At 32.2% G+C, this 20,936-nt stretch overlaps 1 protein-coding gene and 1 pseudogene across 1 annotated transcript; both read left to right on the forward strand.

Annotated features, from left to right (window-relative positions):
• Window positions 1-2,951: 2,951 nt before the first annotated feature.
• LOC134277371 (uncharacterized) lies at window positions 2,952-16,953 on the forward strand (annotated as a pseudogene).
• Window positions 16,954-18,828: 1,875 nt separating this feature from the next.
• LOC134277364 (C-type lectin domain family 7 member A-like) lies at window positions 18,829-20,936 on the forward strand (the record flags this gene model as incomplete). Its single annotated transcript, XM_062759699.1, has 3 exons — window positions 18,829-18,987; window positions 19,414-19,513; window positions 20,604-20,936. Coding segments are annotated over 3 exons (549 nt in total), but the record flags the coding sequence as incomplete, so codon positions are not given.

Consider the following 20,936-nt stretch of genomic DNA (forward strand, 5'->3'; position numbering starts at 1 on the left):
AATACCTCCTCTTATTAAAATATAAAAGTAGAATAAGAATGTCTCCACATACATACATGGGAATAGTTTTAAATATAATAGTGACGTACCATTGTTTTTGAAGGGGGGGGGCAAGCCAGAGAAAAAAACGACACTTCTATTTAGTTGGAGGAAGAGGATGTAGGTTCCACTTCCTTCAGTACCAAATTTTATTCACACGATACGACTTCAGCCTTCCTTTGCTTTACTGTAACAAAAAGGGGGAGGAAGCAATCGGTGGTCTTTCAATGAAGATTTTTTAGAAGGAAAGAGATGTTTGGGGAAAAAAGTGCTGGGAGCGCTTCCACCAGCTGCTACGTGCCTGTATCCCCTCCCCGGTAAAATTTTGCACGGGTTATAATAATTGGTCAGAAAAGTACCATAGCTGACATTTTTCATTAATATAGTGTTAGTCATAGGATGTGAGAGACATATACTTTTACAAAAAAAAAAAAAAAAGAAAACTTGAGCGTATGTGTTTTTCATGGTCTTACATGGCTGTGGATTTTAATTTTGAGTCTGTAAATTTAATGTTCAATATTTCAACTAATTTTTGGGGGAAAAAATACACATGGAATTGTATAATAATACACGAGTTTATTACGATTGTAATTAAAGGGTGAAAAGTTAATTTCTATATATATAACATTTATTATAAACAAAAAACCGGTTGGTTCTGGGGACCCGACATCCATATTTATAAGATTACATTGTAATACATGCATGTAACTGAAATTGCTCTCACATTTGATCCTGCATTTATGTTAAAAATGAATTATTAATAATAATAGTTTAACTTCATACGGTAATTAACATTAGATATCTATGCTGCGATTGTTAAATCTATTAAAATAATTTAAGTGAATCAATATGCATCTGTTAGACATTTTTGTAATCAAGTGGCCCGTTTTACAAAAGAACTTACACCTAAGACCAAAACTGATTCTGCGAGTTTATTCTTCTTGAAAAGAATTTAGAATGTTTCTATGGTAAAAAATTTCAAAAAGGTTAATTTTCAAAAATTCATAATCAACATAAGTTTTTGGTTTTAGTCGTAAGTTCTTTTGTAAAACGGGCCCCAGAGGTTCGGGCAATAATTATAGGCAGATTTAAAAAAAAATTTATTTAAAAAAAAGAATTAAAAACTGCCAATGATAACACAGCCGTAATTTTAAGAGGTTGACCTAAAAAATAAAAAAAGGGAGGGATATCAAAATTATAATGCAGACTTTTTTTCATTGACGTTGTAAATTTCTAATACAAACACTGACAAATTTATGCAGAAACAGTTTTTGGATTAACAATGCGACTTCACTTCCCGCCATTTCTTTCACCTGTTACTCCAGGTAAACTGAGGTTTATACTCGCGTAACACGAGTTGATCACCCGTGTCGAAGATAGGTTGTTTTATTTACAACTCTAGTGACTCGTGTAACCCGTGTCGCTTAATCGAATATACCCTGAGAGTCTGTTTACGCGGAAAGAATTTCTCTTGTGATTTGAAACATTCTTATGGTCAGTCCACACCTGTTTAAAAAATATTGGGTCACAGCCAGAGGGCCGGGGTGCCGTGTGTTTAACACACCTTTAAAATTATTTAGCTCTGACCACATCAAGTGTACATGCATTTTTAAAACTCACTCAACTGACATCCAGCGAAACTCATCTTCCAGGTTTCACAACAACACTGATTAGAAATTTTCGTACTAAAATATCCATTTCAGACGCAATTAGATAAGCATGAATCCCTTAATTATCATTTTACTTAAAAAAAAAGTACAATAGCGTCACATAAATTCGCAGACTTTTGATGAGTTTTTAGTAGCTAATTAGTATCGCCTTCTAGAAAGGGGGGGGGATTATCAAACATAATGTGGCTTGAAAGAAGATTGAGAAAAATCATTGTCTTTTTTATCTTCATTTTATTTTTGTAAATTATCCTTTTCCAGACACAATTATCCTTTTCCAGACACAAATAAGCAGGTGTCCTGTAGATTATGATTTTTTTTTTTAAATTTACAGCAACGTAACATTTTGAACACTTCTAAAGAACTTATAACCTGCTAATTCGTATCGTTTTCATGAAAGGTGTAAGAAACCTTATAAAATCTATAATTTTTCGCAAATTTTTTTTTTTTTTTTTTTTTTTTGTATGCAGCTTGTAAGTTGATCACAATTTAATTAGTCAGATTATCATCTCTATCCGTTCAGTAGAAATCTTCCTGTTTACTGCATGTAATATTTTAATCCATATTTGACATAATTACCGATTTTCAGTGTAAGTCTAACTGCATCAATGATTCGCCGAGTAATTATCTGAGCAGAATTAATGTGCGAGTCTAATATGTTTTTTTTTAAACTCTGTATGTTAAATTTTGATCCCTTATTGTTGTCGACTTTCTGCCTTAATTAAGTGTTTATATAATTGCTGCTATGCATTGAAATTAAACATGATAAATTTTATTAACTACGGTTAGTTTTAATAAGAGAGAATAATTATATGTTCCAGATTTTCAATTCACGGGAAAATGTTACCCAAAAGATTTTTTAAGTGGCGTAAAAATAAAACTTAATGCGTAACTGACGCAGGTGAAAGTTTTACCATGGGTGACCACCACGCGTACAATACAACTGCTCTCAAAGAACTTAATGGGACTGTTTAAAAAGAAAAACGCCATTCTCACGATTATTTTGGACAACAATCTTATATTTTTTAAGACACAAATTTAAACACCCCCCCCCCCCCCGAAAATATGTGTCAGGAAAGAAATTGAAAGGTTGATTCTTAGAATTAAAAAAAAAGATTTTTGAGTATATGTTTATTGTAATAAAATAGCTTGCTTGAAAGCTGTAAAACTTACGTTTCTTGTTAAAGTGCTTATTTACAACAAAGACGTTTTTGAAATGAAAATCTTTTCTAATTACAGGTTCTAAAAAAAATGTGGAACATTTTTCTCTTTTTGTTGTTTTCTTTTACATCCCATACTTTCTGGAGAGTATTGGCATCTTCTTCGCCATCTGGTTTCATCGAGGACTTCAATGGATATATAAACGTCTGTCAACGTTTTGGATGGGAGCCAAAAAAGGGTATTTTTCACATTTCAAGTAAAGAATATCCTATATTTAGATGAATTTTTTATCGAAATCACACACACTTTCCTCTGTATTATCTATATAAAGTACGTACATTCAAGGTATTTGACGTGATGAAGGTCACACAAAAAATAGAGACGTCTCAACCGTTGAATTCAAAATGATATCCCATGAGTTACATGCACTGTAGAAAAAAATAGATATGTCATAAAGATCATGCAGTAAACTTTGTAAAGTTCTTTTTGGTCTTTGAAAATGTCACTATAAATCATTTTAAAATATCTCATTAATTGTTCATGACAGATTGTTATCAACTTAACCAAGTTATCGCCTTCCATGCGGCCTTAAAATCTCATCTCAGGAACGTTCCTGTGAACACAATCATAAAATTTGAGGATGTTTTGTTGAATAAAGGAAACGGATATGATCCCCAAACAGGGGTTTTTACAGCACCAGAGGACGGCGTCTATTTCTTCGAGTGGACATTTATTTCCTCCAGGAAATCAATAGTTTACTTAGAAGCAGTGGTAGATGGAGCATCAAAAGCAAGGATCTGTATATATGATCAACAAAGTGCCCACATTAACACCTCAGGACATTTGCTTTATGAACTGAAGAAAGGAAACAAAGTCTGGATCAGAACTTTCTATGTGACGGCTGGTTACATACATGCTGACAAGTTTACTTATTTCTCAGGATTCAAAAATAGTTACGTCTAGCTACAGTACGGTCAACGCGGATTAGGCATTAAACAGCGCTCCCCCCGCGGTGTTTTTATCCTTTCCGCGATACACCCCCGCGGTTATTTCATCGCGGTCCTACCTGTAGCCAGGTATAGACCGCGGCGGTGTGACTTACCGTTGACTGGCTTATCGGATTTATTTTACCTGTACGGCCCAATAATATCTATAACTGAATATTGTTCGGTCCGTAAAATTGCAGGTTTTGATTAAAAAAAAAATGGTGCTATTAAAAATATTATTACAATGTTACTGCTACCCGAAGAATTAAAAAAAAAAAAAAAAAAAAAAAAAAAATAGCGTATGATTGTTTTTTCAAGTTATTATGATGTTTGATAAATGTAAGTTTCTAAAAAATAAATTATATCCTCAGCATAAACTTTATTTTCTCTAAATTATTGACTATATACCGTGTATCACTTTTACAATGAAACGCATACATGTTTCGATAAATATTCGATGGATGGAAGAGCTAAATATTCTGAAACATGTTTATAGGCAATGTGCTGTAAATCTCTCTCTCTCTCTCTCTCTCTCTCTCTCTCTCTCTCTCTCTCTCGTATTATTATTTTTTTTTCAACTCGGCAAAATTCATTTTAAACGGCAGCGCATTTCGGCTTGAAAACATAGTTACATTTTTAAAGGTAACTTCTTGTAAGTACGAACAATGTTCATGAGAAAAGTACGAAAGCCCAGAAGGCTCATTCGAGATTCGAGTTTCCAAATACGAGATTCGAAATTCGAGATTCAAAATTCGAAATTCGAGATTCAAAATTCGAGTTTCGAGATTCAAGATCCAAACGAACCAATCAAAAGCGGGTTCAACATTTGATTACTTCCCTTTATTATGTTTTTACTATCAAGAAATAGTTCAATATAATTATATCAAATGGTTCATTTGATTAAATTACAATGCAAGAAAAAGTGTTATATATATTAGAAGGAAATTTAAATAATTAATGGAATTTTGATCAACAAAAAATATTTTAATTTATATTATAGATTCTTAAATATTAAATAAATTTCATATATCAGGAGTATATACATGTACATTTTTGAATTGTCTACTAAGCGTCATTTTTATGAATTTCTTCTGTTAGGAAAACTACAGGTACTTGTGGGTGGGTACTTGTGGGTGGGACCCCCCCCCCCCCCCGCACACTCTATATTCAACCGAAGGGCTTATTGGAAATTTTTTTTCATAAGATATATTTATTTAACTTATTCATTATGTATACAATAACAAAAAAATGTAAAATCCCCAGAATAATCGCTCAACATCCCCCAAGTACCCACTATACATTATAAGAGAAAGATATGCCACTCCAGTCTGTTTACGTTGTACCCCCTCTGGTATTAAATGCATTTATTTTGTTTTAACTTTAAATGTCGATTCACACTGCAGGCGCAGATCCAGAAATTTTTCAAAAAGGGGGGGGGGGGGGTTGAAGGCGAAAACAGTTAAAACGTACGTTGTACACATACATATAGTTAAATAACTCAATAGAATATCGATACAGGATGGAGTATGGTTTTTGAAAGTGGAACGTTGATCAGTCTGGGAAAAATTACTTTTATACATTACCAGAAAGTTTTTGAAAAAGAAAGGAAAATAAATCTCCGAACCTGAAAATCCTATTTTGTAAAGGGAGGGTTTTTATTTTGTTTTTACAACCGAATTTCTTTATATAATACAACATTAGCCTTTCACCTTACATTTCCTATAGTAAAAACACAACAAAAAATGGGAACTTTCTTATTTCTCTTTCTCTTAAATTGCAAATCCAAAGGGGGGGGGGTTGCAACCCCCGTAACCCCCCCTCTGGATCCGCCACTGCACTGTCTCTAAATATACAATGTATTTCTGTCTTAGTCCATGCTATCGGACTGACTCTGCATCACGTAATAATCCCACATTTTCTCCGTAAACAGCATTCTTTCTTGTAAAGTGGGGTAATAAATTGTGGTTTTTTGTTTTGTTTTGGTTTTTTTTTTTGGTTGAGCGATTATTCTGGGGGTTGATTTAAACATATTTTATTGAATACAATCAATGGGATTGGACACAAGTTATGCCAACTTAGATTGTCCTCTCCAACACAAATAAAAATAAAAATATATACACGTGATGTACAAGCAACAAAAATACAATAATATAAAAAGAAGAAAAGGGGTGCAGAGAGATAAGAAAGGAAGGGAATGGGAGTGCATGGAGAGAAGAAATAAAGAGGGGGTTATAAAGGATACAAAATGGTTACGCTGGGTATGGCCAATAACCTAAGTTTTTAGTGCGGAAATTCCCGGAAAATATTCTGGGGGTTTTACGCCAGCGATTTTTTCGTATTGTAAGGTTACACATAACAGAGAAATAAGCCCTGGGGTTCAATATGAAGGGGATGGGGGTGGGGGGGGGGTCTTGTCCACACGTACGTGTTTTTCTAAAAATTAAGACAAGAAACATATATTGACGCAAGCGTCAAAAATCGGCCGCAAACCAATTCATTGTTCCTTTTATGGTCCCTCAAGATCCGCCACTACATTTCTTCTCTTTGAGTTGTAGCGGGAAAATTCTTGGCACATTGTAGAACGTGCATTATCCTCGTCTGCTAAGGGCCAAATCTTGTAATATTCTGTAGCCTGCTAAGTCTTTTAATGAATTAACATTTAAACATATGTTTCAAAATGTTTATATATGTACATACGTACACGTCATTTTAAAATAAATACGTACAACAAATCCCGTTTGAATAGAGAAAGTAAAATTGCGTAATATACATAACGTGGTCTTTGCTTTAGACTACGCCCAACACATGTCCTAATTTTCTCCGCACCTCAAACATGTCTAAATTCATAAATAGGATTGGATGAAATATTTACCTCATTCTTCATAAGAATTTTTAATTTTATGTTTATGGTGCGTTCTTCTTTAACCTTAAGACGCTCTTTTTAATATACTACTATATTAATGTTAAATATTTTTTATTTAAATTGTTTTAACAGCGACTTCGAACTTTCATATCATAGAGCCGACCGCCTCCTGGCCGGTAATTAGTTGACGATACAAAAATATATATACTCCTGACATATGTAATCTATTTAATATTTAAGAATCTATAATATAAATTGATATATTTTTTGCTGATCAAAAATCCATTAATTATTTAAATTTACGTCTAGTATATATAACACTTTTTCTTGCATTGTAATTTAATCAAATGACCCATTTGATATAATTATATTGAATTATTTCTTGATAGTAGAAACATAATAAAGGGGAGTAATCAAATGTTGAACCCGCTTTTGATTGGTTCGTTTGGATCTTGAATCTCGAAACTCGAATTTTGAATCTCGAATTTCGAATTTTGAATCTCGAATTTCGAATCTCGTATTTGGAAACTCGAATCTCGAATGAGCCTTCTGGGCTTTCGTAGAAAAGCGTGTTAACTGAAAACACTGAGTACTAGAAATAATGGAGTTTTATGAAAAGACTAACTTTTACATTCGAAAGCTGACTTTTACATTTTAAATAATGGAGTTGGTCTATGTATAAATTGTAAAAGTCAGCCGTCGATTGTAAAAGTAAGTCTCTTCATAAAACTCCATTTATATGCAGTTTAGAGTGTTACTTAATTAATTATCAATGTGCAAATAAAATAAGAGAAAGCTTAAAATTTTCTTTCCGCATAATAATAGTAAACAGATGAAACGGGGTCCTTTGTTGTGCATTACTGTTGTGCATAATAAATTGATATATCGTCCTTTTGCTTTATATGTACATGTATATGTAAAAGAATTAATATTATTTCTACCATTTACACCTCTATAGCCACCCCTGTCAACGTATGGGATTAACTACGCAATGAAATACATAAGCTTGTCGTAATTCTGTAGGAACAGCCCTCGGTGTTAACATTCCAATTTTTTGTATTTGTAGAAGACGAAGCATATACAGGGAAAGTCGTTTTAATTAATTAAGATCAGTCTTTTTTGTGAATCAAAATGTAAAATTGATGTTATTGAAACATACAACCTTATTTATATAAAAAAAAATATGAAGTTCATGCAGACGGCAGTAAGGGAATCGGGGGGCGAGGGGGGGGGGTCAAAAATTATAATCCTTCCGGTTTATGATTTTATATTTTAAAACTGTCAACATGTTGCGAAAATCCAAATCCTTTGTCTTTCACAAAGGTGTGAAATTATTCCCAGTACAGTGTCACTGTGAGACAGGAAACCCTCTCCGCTTGAACGCGCACAATACACAGGAATCCACCAGTTACTAAGGAGACCGCGATTAGTCCGTGCAGCTACATGTACACTGTGTATACATGTATGATCATGTACTAGATCTAACAAGGACAAAAAAATTACTTTCTCAATGCAAAATGTACATAAAATGTTGTTCCGATATTATTTATGGTGTTTATGAATTTCTTTTTCAGTAAATTTTTGTTTACGCGATGTAAATAGTCCTAATAGAATTTTGCAGGAATGAGCTTGGTTTTTTTTCTTTGCACTGTTTTGATCTAATTTTCATACATGAATACAATATTTTCTAAATCAACTTAGCTTCTATCTACTGATATTGGGAAAATAACCCCCATCCAAAGTTGTGATTGTGTTGAGTTTTGTGTAAGACACATTAATAGAGTCCAAGTTAATAAGGGGGGAAGGGGGGATGATTGTTACATCAAAATTAACTTTTTACACGAAAGTAATCATGGTAATCTGCATATCGTAAATTTAAATAATTTATTCAAATATGTATTAAATAATATGATCCATGTGAATGTCACTGTGAAGTATGTTAAACATGTACGACAGTTGAAATTCACTGACCCGCTTTCGGGCACGCAGGGGTAGGGCTGGTGCAGGGGATCGCACCTTGTCCAGTGTACAGCTGTGAGGACCAAGTATGCGTACCAGGTCTAGCTCAAGACATTATGTAATTTTATTTTATCTTCTACGGATTGGTATGCCATCAGATTACACGCACATACACACCCTATTGATTTCAAGAACATTGCCCCAGAATAAAGACGACTCGGAGAATGCTGATTACATAAAAATCTTCTGCGTATTATAATCCTAGATTTGAAGATTAATAATTTTAAAATACTTTCATTTATAGCCCCAATGAAAGTGACACTGCGATAGATCGTTTCTTTAATCAATCCACTATTAACATAAAAAAAAAACACGCTACGAAAATACAAATTAATATTGAATATCATGAATAGCATACTGGGTGTTTTACCTTGCTTTGTCGTATAAATATATCACATTCAGTAATTTATATCGAAAGTCGTGGATCTAAATAGAATGAACACATTTTAAAAAAGTAATTCATAGTGTCAAGAATTAGTAAACGCTATTTGAAAATTGCTTTGGCGATTGTTATAATTATTTAGATACATGAGAGACAGTATATTTTTTAGAAAAATTAATTTTCATTTTGTACTTCAAATATTCCAGCGACAATAAATTCTAAAATATCATTAAACGTTTTATTTTGTTTCGGTTGATATTTTCAAAGGGAGGTAACTCGCGTTTTAGACGAAGACTGTTTTTTCACCTGTAATCGGTAGGATGCACCGCGACGGTGTGATTTACCTGGATTACTGAACCGCGGGGGCACGCGGTTTTTACCTGAGACACCTGTACTAGCCGCGATGAGATTCACACCGCGGGGGTGCGCGGTAAATGCATAAACCGCGTTGACTGTACTGTATATAGCTACGAAGGAGAGCAGAATACCGTAAATGTATTATATATGTATAAAGCGTGTACGATATTATGCGAAAATTGAAGTTTAAACACGTAAGTGTAGATTTAATTTAGCCAGTTTCTAATATTCTTTTCTATGTATATCTGTGCAAGACATTTAAGGTTGTATTTGGGTTAGCGGAAGTGTGCGCAACGCACTTTGAAAAAAAAAATTCAAAGTGCATTTAAATTGGGACAAAATCAACTCACTGAAGTTTTTTTTTTTCAAAGTGCATTAAATCTGGGACACACTCAACGCACTTTGAAAAAAATTCAAAGTGCATGAAGAGTGTACATCAACATTTCTTACTATGAGGACATTTAACGCACTTAGAAAAAATATGTATAAAACAAAAATTCTGGACTTAGATTTGAGTTATAACGAGAATAAGTTTTCAATAAATATATCTTTCGAAAAACGTTTTAATTTATATATATATATTGATTTCCCTCATTGAGAACAAGAAGAAGATGAGTATATAGAACGTCGCTCAGTGCAACTCTTTTCCCCCTTATACATAGCCGTCAGTAGCAAATTGAAAGTGGACCCCCTCCCCCAAGGTTAGCCTGAATTTCTAACGCCTGTATTATGTATATCTTTGCAAAACATTTTTCTGACAAACCCGCCTCCCCCCACGGGTACCGATGCACCGATGCCTATGCTAATGCGAAAGATATGTATTTGCATAACTGGTGTGACGTTGAAAACTTTCAATAACTTTAAGTTTGCATTAAATGCATGCAAACTGGAAAAAGAATAAAGAGAAAGAGTGTTCAAAGTAAGGAAAAATCAAAATCAAAATCACCTATTTTCACTTCCTGAAGTGACCTTATCACCAAAAAGTTATCCATCAGGTTTAATTTTTCTAACGTTTTCAAGATATTTACCAAGTCATACACATTTTTTTCAAAGTGCATTAATATGGACGATATCAACGCACTTCGAAAATTATTTTTATTTTTTCAAAGTGCGTTTATTTGATCCCAAATTTAACGCATTTTTAATTTTTTTTCAAAGTGTGTAATTTTTCAAAGTTCGTTGTAACAGAAATGTCTTTCCGCAAAACCACTGGAATGAATACACAGCCAAATGTAAAACATTTACAGTATCTGCATATATTTGCTAAAAAACAAACAAACCAGAACTGAACTCTTTCTCAAAATACATATACATATTCAAATGAATTTATTGCTGATAAAATTTTTTATCATATACAATATACATGTACGAGGGTCATTAAAAAAGTACGTAGACAATGTTCCTCTTCCTCATCAGCACATTACTTTTACTAAGTTAAATATCAGTACATTTTATTATGTAAAATCATATATTTTATAGTTGTGTGAAGTTTCATTCCATTTGACCAAATGGAACTCATGTTAGCCAATTTGAAAAGCAGCATCTATTGTCACCACGGAGCATGGTTAAAAACAATGTGACGTCAAAAACAATGTCGAGAAAGTTTTTCAAACTCATTGTTGGTTTTCAATTTGTACACGATTTGTATCGTATTCTTCATTCATTAAAACGTATATATCCATTACACTTGACACCTAGTATTTTAACAATAACTCGAGAACCTTAAATAAGATTGTCAATATTTTCAAATTCTTTACCGTGTAACTCTGCTTGCACAAGTTCCGCAACGGTGAAGCCCACATCACGTTTCATGACGTTACTAAGTTTTTTTTTTTTTAAACAGTATTTTTAACTATAATCTGTTTCTTTGCAGACCGTCCATCGTCCAATTCAAAGTCTTTACCCATCAAAAATTGTCTGTTCTATTATAAACATATACACAACTCATTTTATATATTTTTCCTGGTATCTCCAGCTTTTTCGGAGTTTATTTACTAAGAAGTTTTCAAATGCAAGACAAATTTTTCGAGCTACTCGCTGTTCCGTGACGTCCTTCGACGTCATGATTTTTTGCATTTTTAATCAAAACTATCCGTCTATAGAAATAAATATCTTTCAAACAAAGCATTGTTTTACATTAATTTTTAGCTTCTGAATTAATAGAAAAACATTCAATTCAAATATGTAAATTTTATTTCGTTTAAGGACAATTTTAAAGAGCTATGGGTAAAGATATGAAAAGCGTAAAAACAGTAAATAACTTATTTTTACCCTGCTATGTGACCCCATTTTTGCAGTCTGAAATTTTTGATAATGTTTATAAAAATCAAGATATATTCCAATTTCCTTGCTCAAAATATTTGAATCTGGTGTTAAAATATATGTACGAAATTTGGTTTAAATATGACGTAAAAAAAGTTATCACAAAAGTCTACGAACTTTTTGAATGACCCTCGTATATTGTTGTGTTTTTATGAATACTTGACATGTATATTTACCGCTTTCATATTACTTTGTAAAAGGAAAAAAAAACGTTTACTTTACTTTCTCAAATATTAAAACTAGCCCATTAGGTTCCAGAGGAAAAAAGGAAAGAAGTCATTATAATTATGTTAAATGTTTTTTTTTCTGAGATAACTTGTATGAACAATAGAACTTGGAAGAAATGTTTATATGCTACCAAAGCAAGAAAATGTCGTTAGTCTGTTTTTTCTCATCATAGAAACTAATGCATGAAAAAATAGCGCTGGTCGAAGACGGGATACTATGAAAGTTGGCAACATCTTTCCAGATTTTGAAGCATGCTTTGTTATGCAAAGAAGGGTTATGATACGTATAAAAATTTATGTGACCTAGAAAGAGTTGTGAAGGTTGAATTTGAAATTTTTAATTTATATTTAAGAACCTTAAGATATCAGCTTACATGGGGGGATATAACCATTGGTATGTAGCGAAAATAAAAAAAATTACAAACGAGTTTTTTTTTTATTGTTCAACAGAAAAAAGCTGGTAATGACAAAAAAAGTGCTCTATACTTTACGCAAATAAGCAAGGCCTAATCTGATTAAGTTATTCTACTCGTTTTCAAATTAAATCTCATCATTGAAAGATAAATATTATTAAATGAAAAAAAAATCTAAAAAAAAAAATTCTTTGATCGATATATTACAATAAGCTTGAAAGTAAAACTTCATCCATCCATTGCGCTTAGTTATATATCTAGTACATTCACTTATTAAAATTAAACCATTTTAAATTTCAGCAAAATTTTTGTGATGCATTCCTTCGCAATGTCTTTAATTGAATGTGTTAAGGAATAGCTGTCTTTTTTTTTTGTTTCATGATGTGATCAATCGATCAGCTTGCGTGATATTTTGCATAAACGCCAAAGGCACTGTCTATATTTGTCCTGTCCCTGGCGATATTTTTTAGCCACACCTGTTGATGAATCATTAAATTTATGCAAAAATAAACTTTAAGTATTTTCACAATTTGTAATTCTATCTCAGACAAAGACACCGCAAATGTAATTATCCCACTTCAGACAAATTTGTAGATTTCTGATTGGATAAAAGCTAATCACATGACGCCCTAAAATTTTCCGTATTACGTCTCCGTTTTCATATTACGTCTCCGTCGAGGCGTAATATGAAAATCGGGCACGCGATTCCGTTCGAAGCGTTGATATTGTAAATAAAAATGGCGGCTAAGAAATGGTTTACGTAGGTAGTTTAGTTAAATTTCTTGTTACCTTAACGATATTTTATGTTGATTGTTACTGGATTAAAACTAATATTTTCATAATATGCACAAATATTTTTTTTTTATATTGAAAAGGTCTTCAGCGGGATAAATTCGTTACACAGTCAGTTAGTGACCTAATACAGAGTCATACAGGGTGTGAAATGGAAATCCGTATTGGGATTCGGCTTCGCCTCGCCCAATACGGATTTCCATTTCATACCCTGTATGACTCCATATTAGGTCACTAACTGACTGTGTAACTAATAATATTTCTGAATAAAAAAAAATTTTGAATCCCGAGACAGTCTGACGATAAATGATTTAAAGGGAAATAAAAAAACTCTCTTGGTATTGCAAAAAAGTCTTTATAATGATCTTATTTACAAAAAAAATAAACTGGCACATTTTACATCATTACAAGCCTATTGTTTTTATAGCAATGTCAAATGCATATATCCCAAACATAGCATAGTAAATGGTTTTCTATATATCACTTAAGGAATATTTTAAGTTTGTGTGAGTTGTTGATGTAAATCACAGCTACTTGTCATGAAGGCATATTTCATTAGCGTAAGTGCTTCGTGATAAATATGCCTTCGTGCAAGACTGTGTGATGCATAAACCAGTAAATTTAAAAACATTCCTTATATCTACATTTGAAATGTTTAAAAGTCAAAATATATTCAATGTTTGATGTATTCGCTGCCCTGTATCGTGACATTTTTATAAACGTCTCTTTAGCCAATTTAGGGCCTGTTTCATTCTCCGTGCACATTTCTACAGTTGACTCAGTAGTAAGTGAAAGTTAATTTCAGCACTTTTCAGGAATTCTTTTGGTAATGTAACTTACATACGACGTCATATGACGTCATGGTCTAAACGAATCAAATTTCACGTATTGTTTGATGAGTTCGATCTAAATTTCAACAAAAGAAATATCTGCGCTCGCCATAACGATCGCATCATCAACATATTAAATCTGTGTAAAATCAAATATATACCTCAGGAACGAATTTAAAAAGAACTTTATTTAACTGCAAAGTAACAAATCTTTGTCAGATATGAAATATTGATGAAAGTAAATGATAAATGATGATATCAGCATAACAATACGTTTGAAATTAAGTGTGACAGATTCAAATCTGTATGAAATGGGTAATCATGTATACCGTACTATATCCTAAGGTTAAGATATTCAGATTTTTGTTGATATAAAAGATCGATTTCATGACGATAGCTTAGAGCACAGCGTTAAACACAGTTAACTTTTTTTTTACATTCAAGGTAAAGCTAAACTAAAGAATGAACTTGTGATCAATTGCAATTTCATTGGTATCCTTTTTTCAGTAAAAATATCAACATTATGAAACTTGATTTTTAATTAAATCAGTCTGTCCATAGAAGAAATATTCTTAGATGGATCACTAATTGTAATCTTTACCCTTTTTTTAATGAGTATGTTCAAAATACAACTTACTATACATGAATTCTAGACTTATTGTTCCTCATCTGTTTATGAAGGGTAATGATCAACAGTACTATTTATGAAACAAATTTCCTCTATTTTTCTAAACTTTTAAAGTGTTTATGTGTCTATGCTTTTTGGTTTATCTTGCAACGTTTTTAATTAATTTGTTGCCATCTATAGCAAGAAATTTCTTAGGTTTTTAGAATAGAAAATACGTTACATATGATTAAAGGCATGCCAAAGACAAAAAGTGCACGACTGCTGATATTTTTCTCCATTGTGTATAATTTTCGTAATAAATTTAGCAATTACACAGTGTATTCAGAAAAGAAATATAATATAATGCATGCAATCATATAATTTGTGTATGTAAGTCAATCTAAATATCATATCAACGCTACATTTATTCTTGTGCAGCTGTCGGTAGATTTTATGTCCGATTTGCATTAAATATATCATATCTGTCATTAATTCCAATACAATTTGATAGATTAATTCGTTATAATTAAGTATTAAAATGTTTCACTCGAGCGTTTTCGAGCAACACTTGTTGAGAGATACATTTGAAGAAGTGGTAAGATTTCATTTTTTAAAACTGTTTCAAAATTCAATTATATCAATGATTTTAAGAATGAGAGCACTGCGTTCAACACAATTCCCATTATTTTAACATTCAAAAGAAAGCTCTTCGTTAGTTGGTGACGATTTTTGTTTTAAAATTACATCTAAGATGTATAATTTTTAAATTGTGAATATTGTGTTTTGAGAATACATCTATAACTTCTGTGTGTGGCTTTTTAAAGTAATGTAAAGTATCAATAAGTCGTACGAAAATTATAGATGTATCTTCAATTTAACTGTTAAACAATTGTTCTGAGAATTGTTAAAGCGTACGTCATAAAATGATGTGGACCTCCATTGTTCCCATTCTCCTGATTATCTTCCCTGTTAAATTCTCCAATGTGAGAGCTTCATCTCCAGATGAATTCATGGGAGACATGAATGGATACAGAAGTGCTTGTAAGAAACTGGGATGGGAACCAAAGCAAGGTTGGTTTCCTAAGCAGTCAAGATCAAGCGAACTACTAAATTACTAGCAACGGGCTATTGAAAAATACACATGAAGGTTTAATTTAGAGTTCTGTTTACATAGTTTTAATGGATTTTTAAAAATGTTTTAATCATAGAAAATTTACCAATGAAAATTTTGTAAAGTGAAAAGACTAGTTCTTCATTTGCTCCCCTATTTACCGGTCTGTCTGTGTCCAAAAAAGAAAACAAAATCCCAATAAATGGGTAAAAATAGAACCTTAAAAAGAAATAGTTCGATGGCGCAATTCTTTTTTTTTAACTCTTAAATTTCCCCTCGGGGAATATATTAGACAAGTCATCATTAAAATGATTAATTTTCGTTCGACTATTTATTCGTACTTTTTTTAAATATATATGTAAAACATTATATATATTACGTATAGAAAATTTAATTATATGTTAGTATGTTTCTGACATTTGTGGCGAGCCTCTCAATTTTTCAATATTAAATAATGTGGTTGGATAGTTAAAAACGTTATGATGCACTGTAAAATATTATTGAAAAAAGTTCTTATATCAATGTAACCCGTACAAACAGGAAATAAACCATTTGTCTTTTAACAATCATCTAACTTTATTCTTTACATTTCTTTTCAAATGTATTTCAATGAATTTTCTTGTTTTTTAATATATAGATTGCACAGCAAACCACGTCATTGCTTTTCAAGCGAATATTCAGTCTCACCTCACGGATGTTCCGTAAACACAATTATCAAATTCAACAACGTTCAATTAAACAAAGGCGAGGGCTACGATCCTGAAACGGGCATCTTCACCGTCCCTGAGAAGGGAGTCTACTCTTTTGCCTGGTCTTACCTGTCAAGACAAGGAGGGACCGTGTACACAGCTTTATCTGTAGATAATGAAGACCGTGCCCTATCGTGCATAGAAAAACAACAAAGCAGATTTATAAACTCTGCAGGCCACTTAGTTTCTGAACTCAACAAGGGAAGTAAAGTATGGATCAGGGTTTGGCACCTTCCTGCCACCTTCATACATGGCGGATACTATAATTACTTTTCCGGAAGTAAAATAAACTCTTACTGAAAAGATGTCAAATTATTTTATCTCACAATTATTAATTAATAAAGAGATTGCGAATGGTTTAGAACATAACAATGCAAGTAATATACGTCTTGTATGACCCTTTGAATATGATGCATGACAGTCAATTTAACCTCTTTCTTTCAGGTTTCAATGTTCTGTTCATATTGATTTTGTGTCACTATGAACACAATTCTTTGACATGCATTTCAGATGTATTTTCTCTAAAACTTATTTCTTTACTTTGAACTCAACCATGCTTTTAATACTCATCAAGAAAAAGCACAGCTTTTGATGAGCATGTTGAAAAAAAATTTCTTTGACTTGTTGGTATGGTTTCATTTCGTCATAAAGGTATTTTTTATTTATTTATAATGTTGCATGAATATTTAGATTATGTACCTCTTTAACACGTATGTTCGGCATACCTTCACATTAGCCCGACCTACGACCCCATTAGATGGAACATTTCCTCATTTTTACGAATCAGTGCATGTATTACACTTTTCATAAAACGCATAATTAATCTACATTTACATTTCGTTTTCTGTATGTTTGACCACGCATTGACTTGATTTACTTTTTTTCATTCAGATTCATGTATATCTGTCTCAAACACCTTACATGTAACTATGTCGGTACAATGTAACCTGTCTTATCGGACACTTGTGCAATCCGTCATAATGTGATATCCGATGTAAAATTTCATTTCCATTTTTAACATGCATGTTTGCATGTTTTCTTGTGCAATCCGACATCCTATCTATTCAGACACAAAAGTCGTATTACAGTGTATGTCGTATTAGACAGGTTTCACTGTATATTTCGTGTTGCATGTAGTTTTGAAAGACATAGATAGTTATCAGAATATTAATGTTAATTTTAACGAAACTTATAATTAAGTACATTTGCTGATGATTTACATGTAATCTCAATTATGACAAACTCGTGATATTGATATTTTTACAATACTTATTCTACTTTTTAATATTAATTTGAGAGGACAATTCTCAGTGACATTAGAATGCCTTTCTAAAAATATCGTAATATATCTTAAACTGGAGAAGCTATCTATGGAAAAAGTACTTGTAAGTAACCAAGCGATATTAAATCACGAGATTTCAAATCTAGACATAAGTGTATGTTAAGTATTTAAACAATTGCTTCGATGAGAAAAACAAAATATATTAAACAGTGCATATTCTTAAACGACAGAGCACGGATAAAAAGCTTGGTGTGAGTTAATGCAAATGGACATCACTTGTTTTAATATGCTGTTTACTGTATTTACTTTTATACTTGCAAGCGGTTTTTATGATAAGTGGGGTAATTTTTGCGTTCTAAACTTTTCAAATGACTTATATCAATAGAACGAACATATTAATTTGTATTTCAAAATATGAATATCTGACTGTTACAGTGATTTTAAAGATAAAAAAAAAATATTGCTTAAGTAGGTGCAAAAAGGGATTTAATTAAAATGGTTCTTTAAACAATTCTTTCAAGAAACTTTTATATGTAAGGAATTATATATTTGTGATGTTTTTATGAAACGATATTTTTAATACTGACAATTTTATAAATTCAGCTAAACGTTGTGCATACAAATATTTTTGATCAGTATTATAACATGTATACATCTTTTGTTTAATAATTAATGTGTTTGTACTAGATTGTTAACAAAATGATTTAAACATGTTGGATTTAAAACAAAAATAATAGATCATTTGAAAAATAATGCATTATATTTACTATTAAACATTAAATCTATTGATTTTATCAAAGATATTCGTGTGAGCAAAAAAAGTCTATAATTTTACTTCGGTACATGTATTTATCCCTTTATCTCATGTGTACTTTACCAAACCCAGTACATTGCACGACATGATGTTCTGTAAATGATTTGATATCCTGTTAAATTATACCGCTATCAAATATAGACAGGTATGAAAGAATATTAAATACAGTTTATCTTCAGTTACTCACACATTGATTCATAAACGTTCATTGATACTATATGTATACGTACCTTTCACAATAAAGGGACTTTCATTAGCAACTCCTCCAAAAGTGTGAAGACCAAGAGATGTCCTGATGGGTATACACGGTTTGAAGAATCCTGCTATCTTCTGAACAATGAAGTTTCTTCCTGGATAGAGGCCTACGTAAAATTTTATATATATTTAATGTTAACAGGGAAATTAAACATTTTTTCGTATGCTTTATTTTCGTCCATTTTGCAATTCTTGCTTATGGTCGAATCTAAATCAGGTCGAATAAAAAACATCTATTGACCATAACACCGGGGAGTTGAGAGCGACGAAAACTTCTTTGGAAGTTTCAGAAGAAGAAAATAACCTTGTGTACATGTATGATACGACAGAATCCTCAAACTGAAAGCAATCTCAGATGTTCTAAAACAGTTACTGCAATATTAATTTGGAAAAGACAGCCCCTCCCCTGAATCCAGTCGTTGATTATCTAAATGTTATTCTTTTTTAATGGTTGAAAAAAAATGTGTCTGTTAATATTTCTAAATGAATATGAATCAAACTTTGTTTTATCCTTTTTGTTTTCGTTTGGTATTTTAGCAAATTTGCAACATCTTTGACAGCAGATTAGTTGAAGTGGATTCTTCGGAAGAAAACACATTCATTCAAGGCTACCTTAACGAACACGGACAACAAAAAGGTAAAATGTCATCTAGTGCACTGTACGATTTTATTTGAAAGTGGGGAATATTAAGTTTGGTCGTTCTGTTCCTCTGTCCGTCTGTCTGTCTAGCTGTACATGTATTTCTACCTGTCTGTGAACACTCGTATTCACGCAATATTTCGGATGCTTTTGAGCTTTTGCAAGGTAATTTTATATAACAACTCCCAAGAGCCACTGTAAGCCCCTATTTATTTTGCGTTCGAAAAGTTAAAGGACAAAGTCACAAACTCATACAATCTGTCTGAGTGTAAACTTTTATTTCTGGGCGATATGTCAAGAAACTTTTCAGTTCTTGCAATTAAATTTTATACCATACATGTAACTCTCTGTGGCCCCTCCAGCCCTTATTAAGTGCCAACTCATCCCTTGACCCACTCTAGATCCACGCATGCATTTATTGTTTCCTCAAGCAGGGGACCCAGATTCTTTCTATAGAAATCAAACAGTAGATTTCCGCCTTTTCCAGGTGCTTTATAGTGCAAACGTTCAGCAAACATAAACCTTTTTGACATACACTTAAAAGGGTCACTTAAAAAAATCGTGTTGCTTTCAGTGCTGCTTTAAGTCGTCTTATTTGCAGAAAATTAAGAATAAACGCACATTTCTGTACACAATTTGTTTTCAATATATGTTTTATTCATGTTACGGTCAGACGACACGTTCCTAAAAAAATATATAATTTTTCCTAATAATTTGCCATTGAAGTATAGGTACTTTAACAGGTTTTCTCACAAAAAAATTAGGGTACCTTACCAGGCATTTGGACAAGATACCACAAGGTCAAATTTCTTATAAAACCCTTATGGGTAAACTACTGAATGACATATATCACAATTTTTTGGTGTACTTATATTCAAAACATTTCAAAAACAATGTAGAAATCAGTAGAGAATGACAAATATGAATATTTTTTTATATAAAACCAAGAGAATACAAAACATACATTTGAGGAACATGTCGTCTGACCTTAATTAAATTTGAAAATGTTTAGTCACCACAGAGTCCTAACTTAGAAAAAAAACAATGTCATGAAAATTTTCCAACTCTTGATGTATTTTTTTTTCAGGGCGAATGATTACAACCTTCACTTATCGTGGTAACTATGGGAGCAGAGAAATAGAATACAGGAGTTTTCCCGGTTATTGGATCGGAGGACAATCCATGGAACTGCCCGGACACTGGTATTGGGGGAAATCAATGAAAAAGGTCGACTTCAGCATCCTAGGGAGTCACGCTGTTGATATAACTGACAGTAGTTGTCTGTTCCTTGACAGGGCAAATCTGTATCAGGCTGGAAATAAGCCGTGCTACACTGTGATGTACTCAGTCTGTGAAAAAGCACCATACACTGTATAAATTGTACTTAAACATGTATAAGCACGTAACAATTTCAATTCTT

The sequence above is a fragment of the Saccostrea cucullata genome, unplaced genomic scaffold, assembly GCF_032062105.1.
Source record: "Saccostrea cucullata isolate Sc308-1 unplaced genomic scaffold, CSIRO_AGI_Scuc_v1 ctg697, whole genome shotgun sequence".
In the NCBI taxonomy this organism is placed as follows: Eukaryota; Metazoa; Mollusca; class Bivalvia; order Ostreida; family Ostreidae; genus Saccostrea; species Saccostrea cuccullata.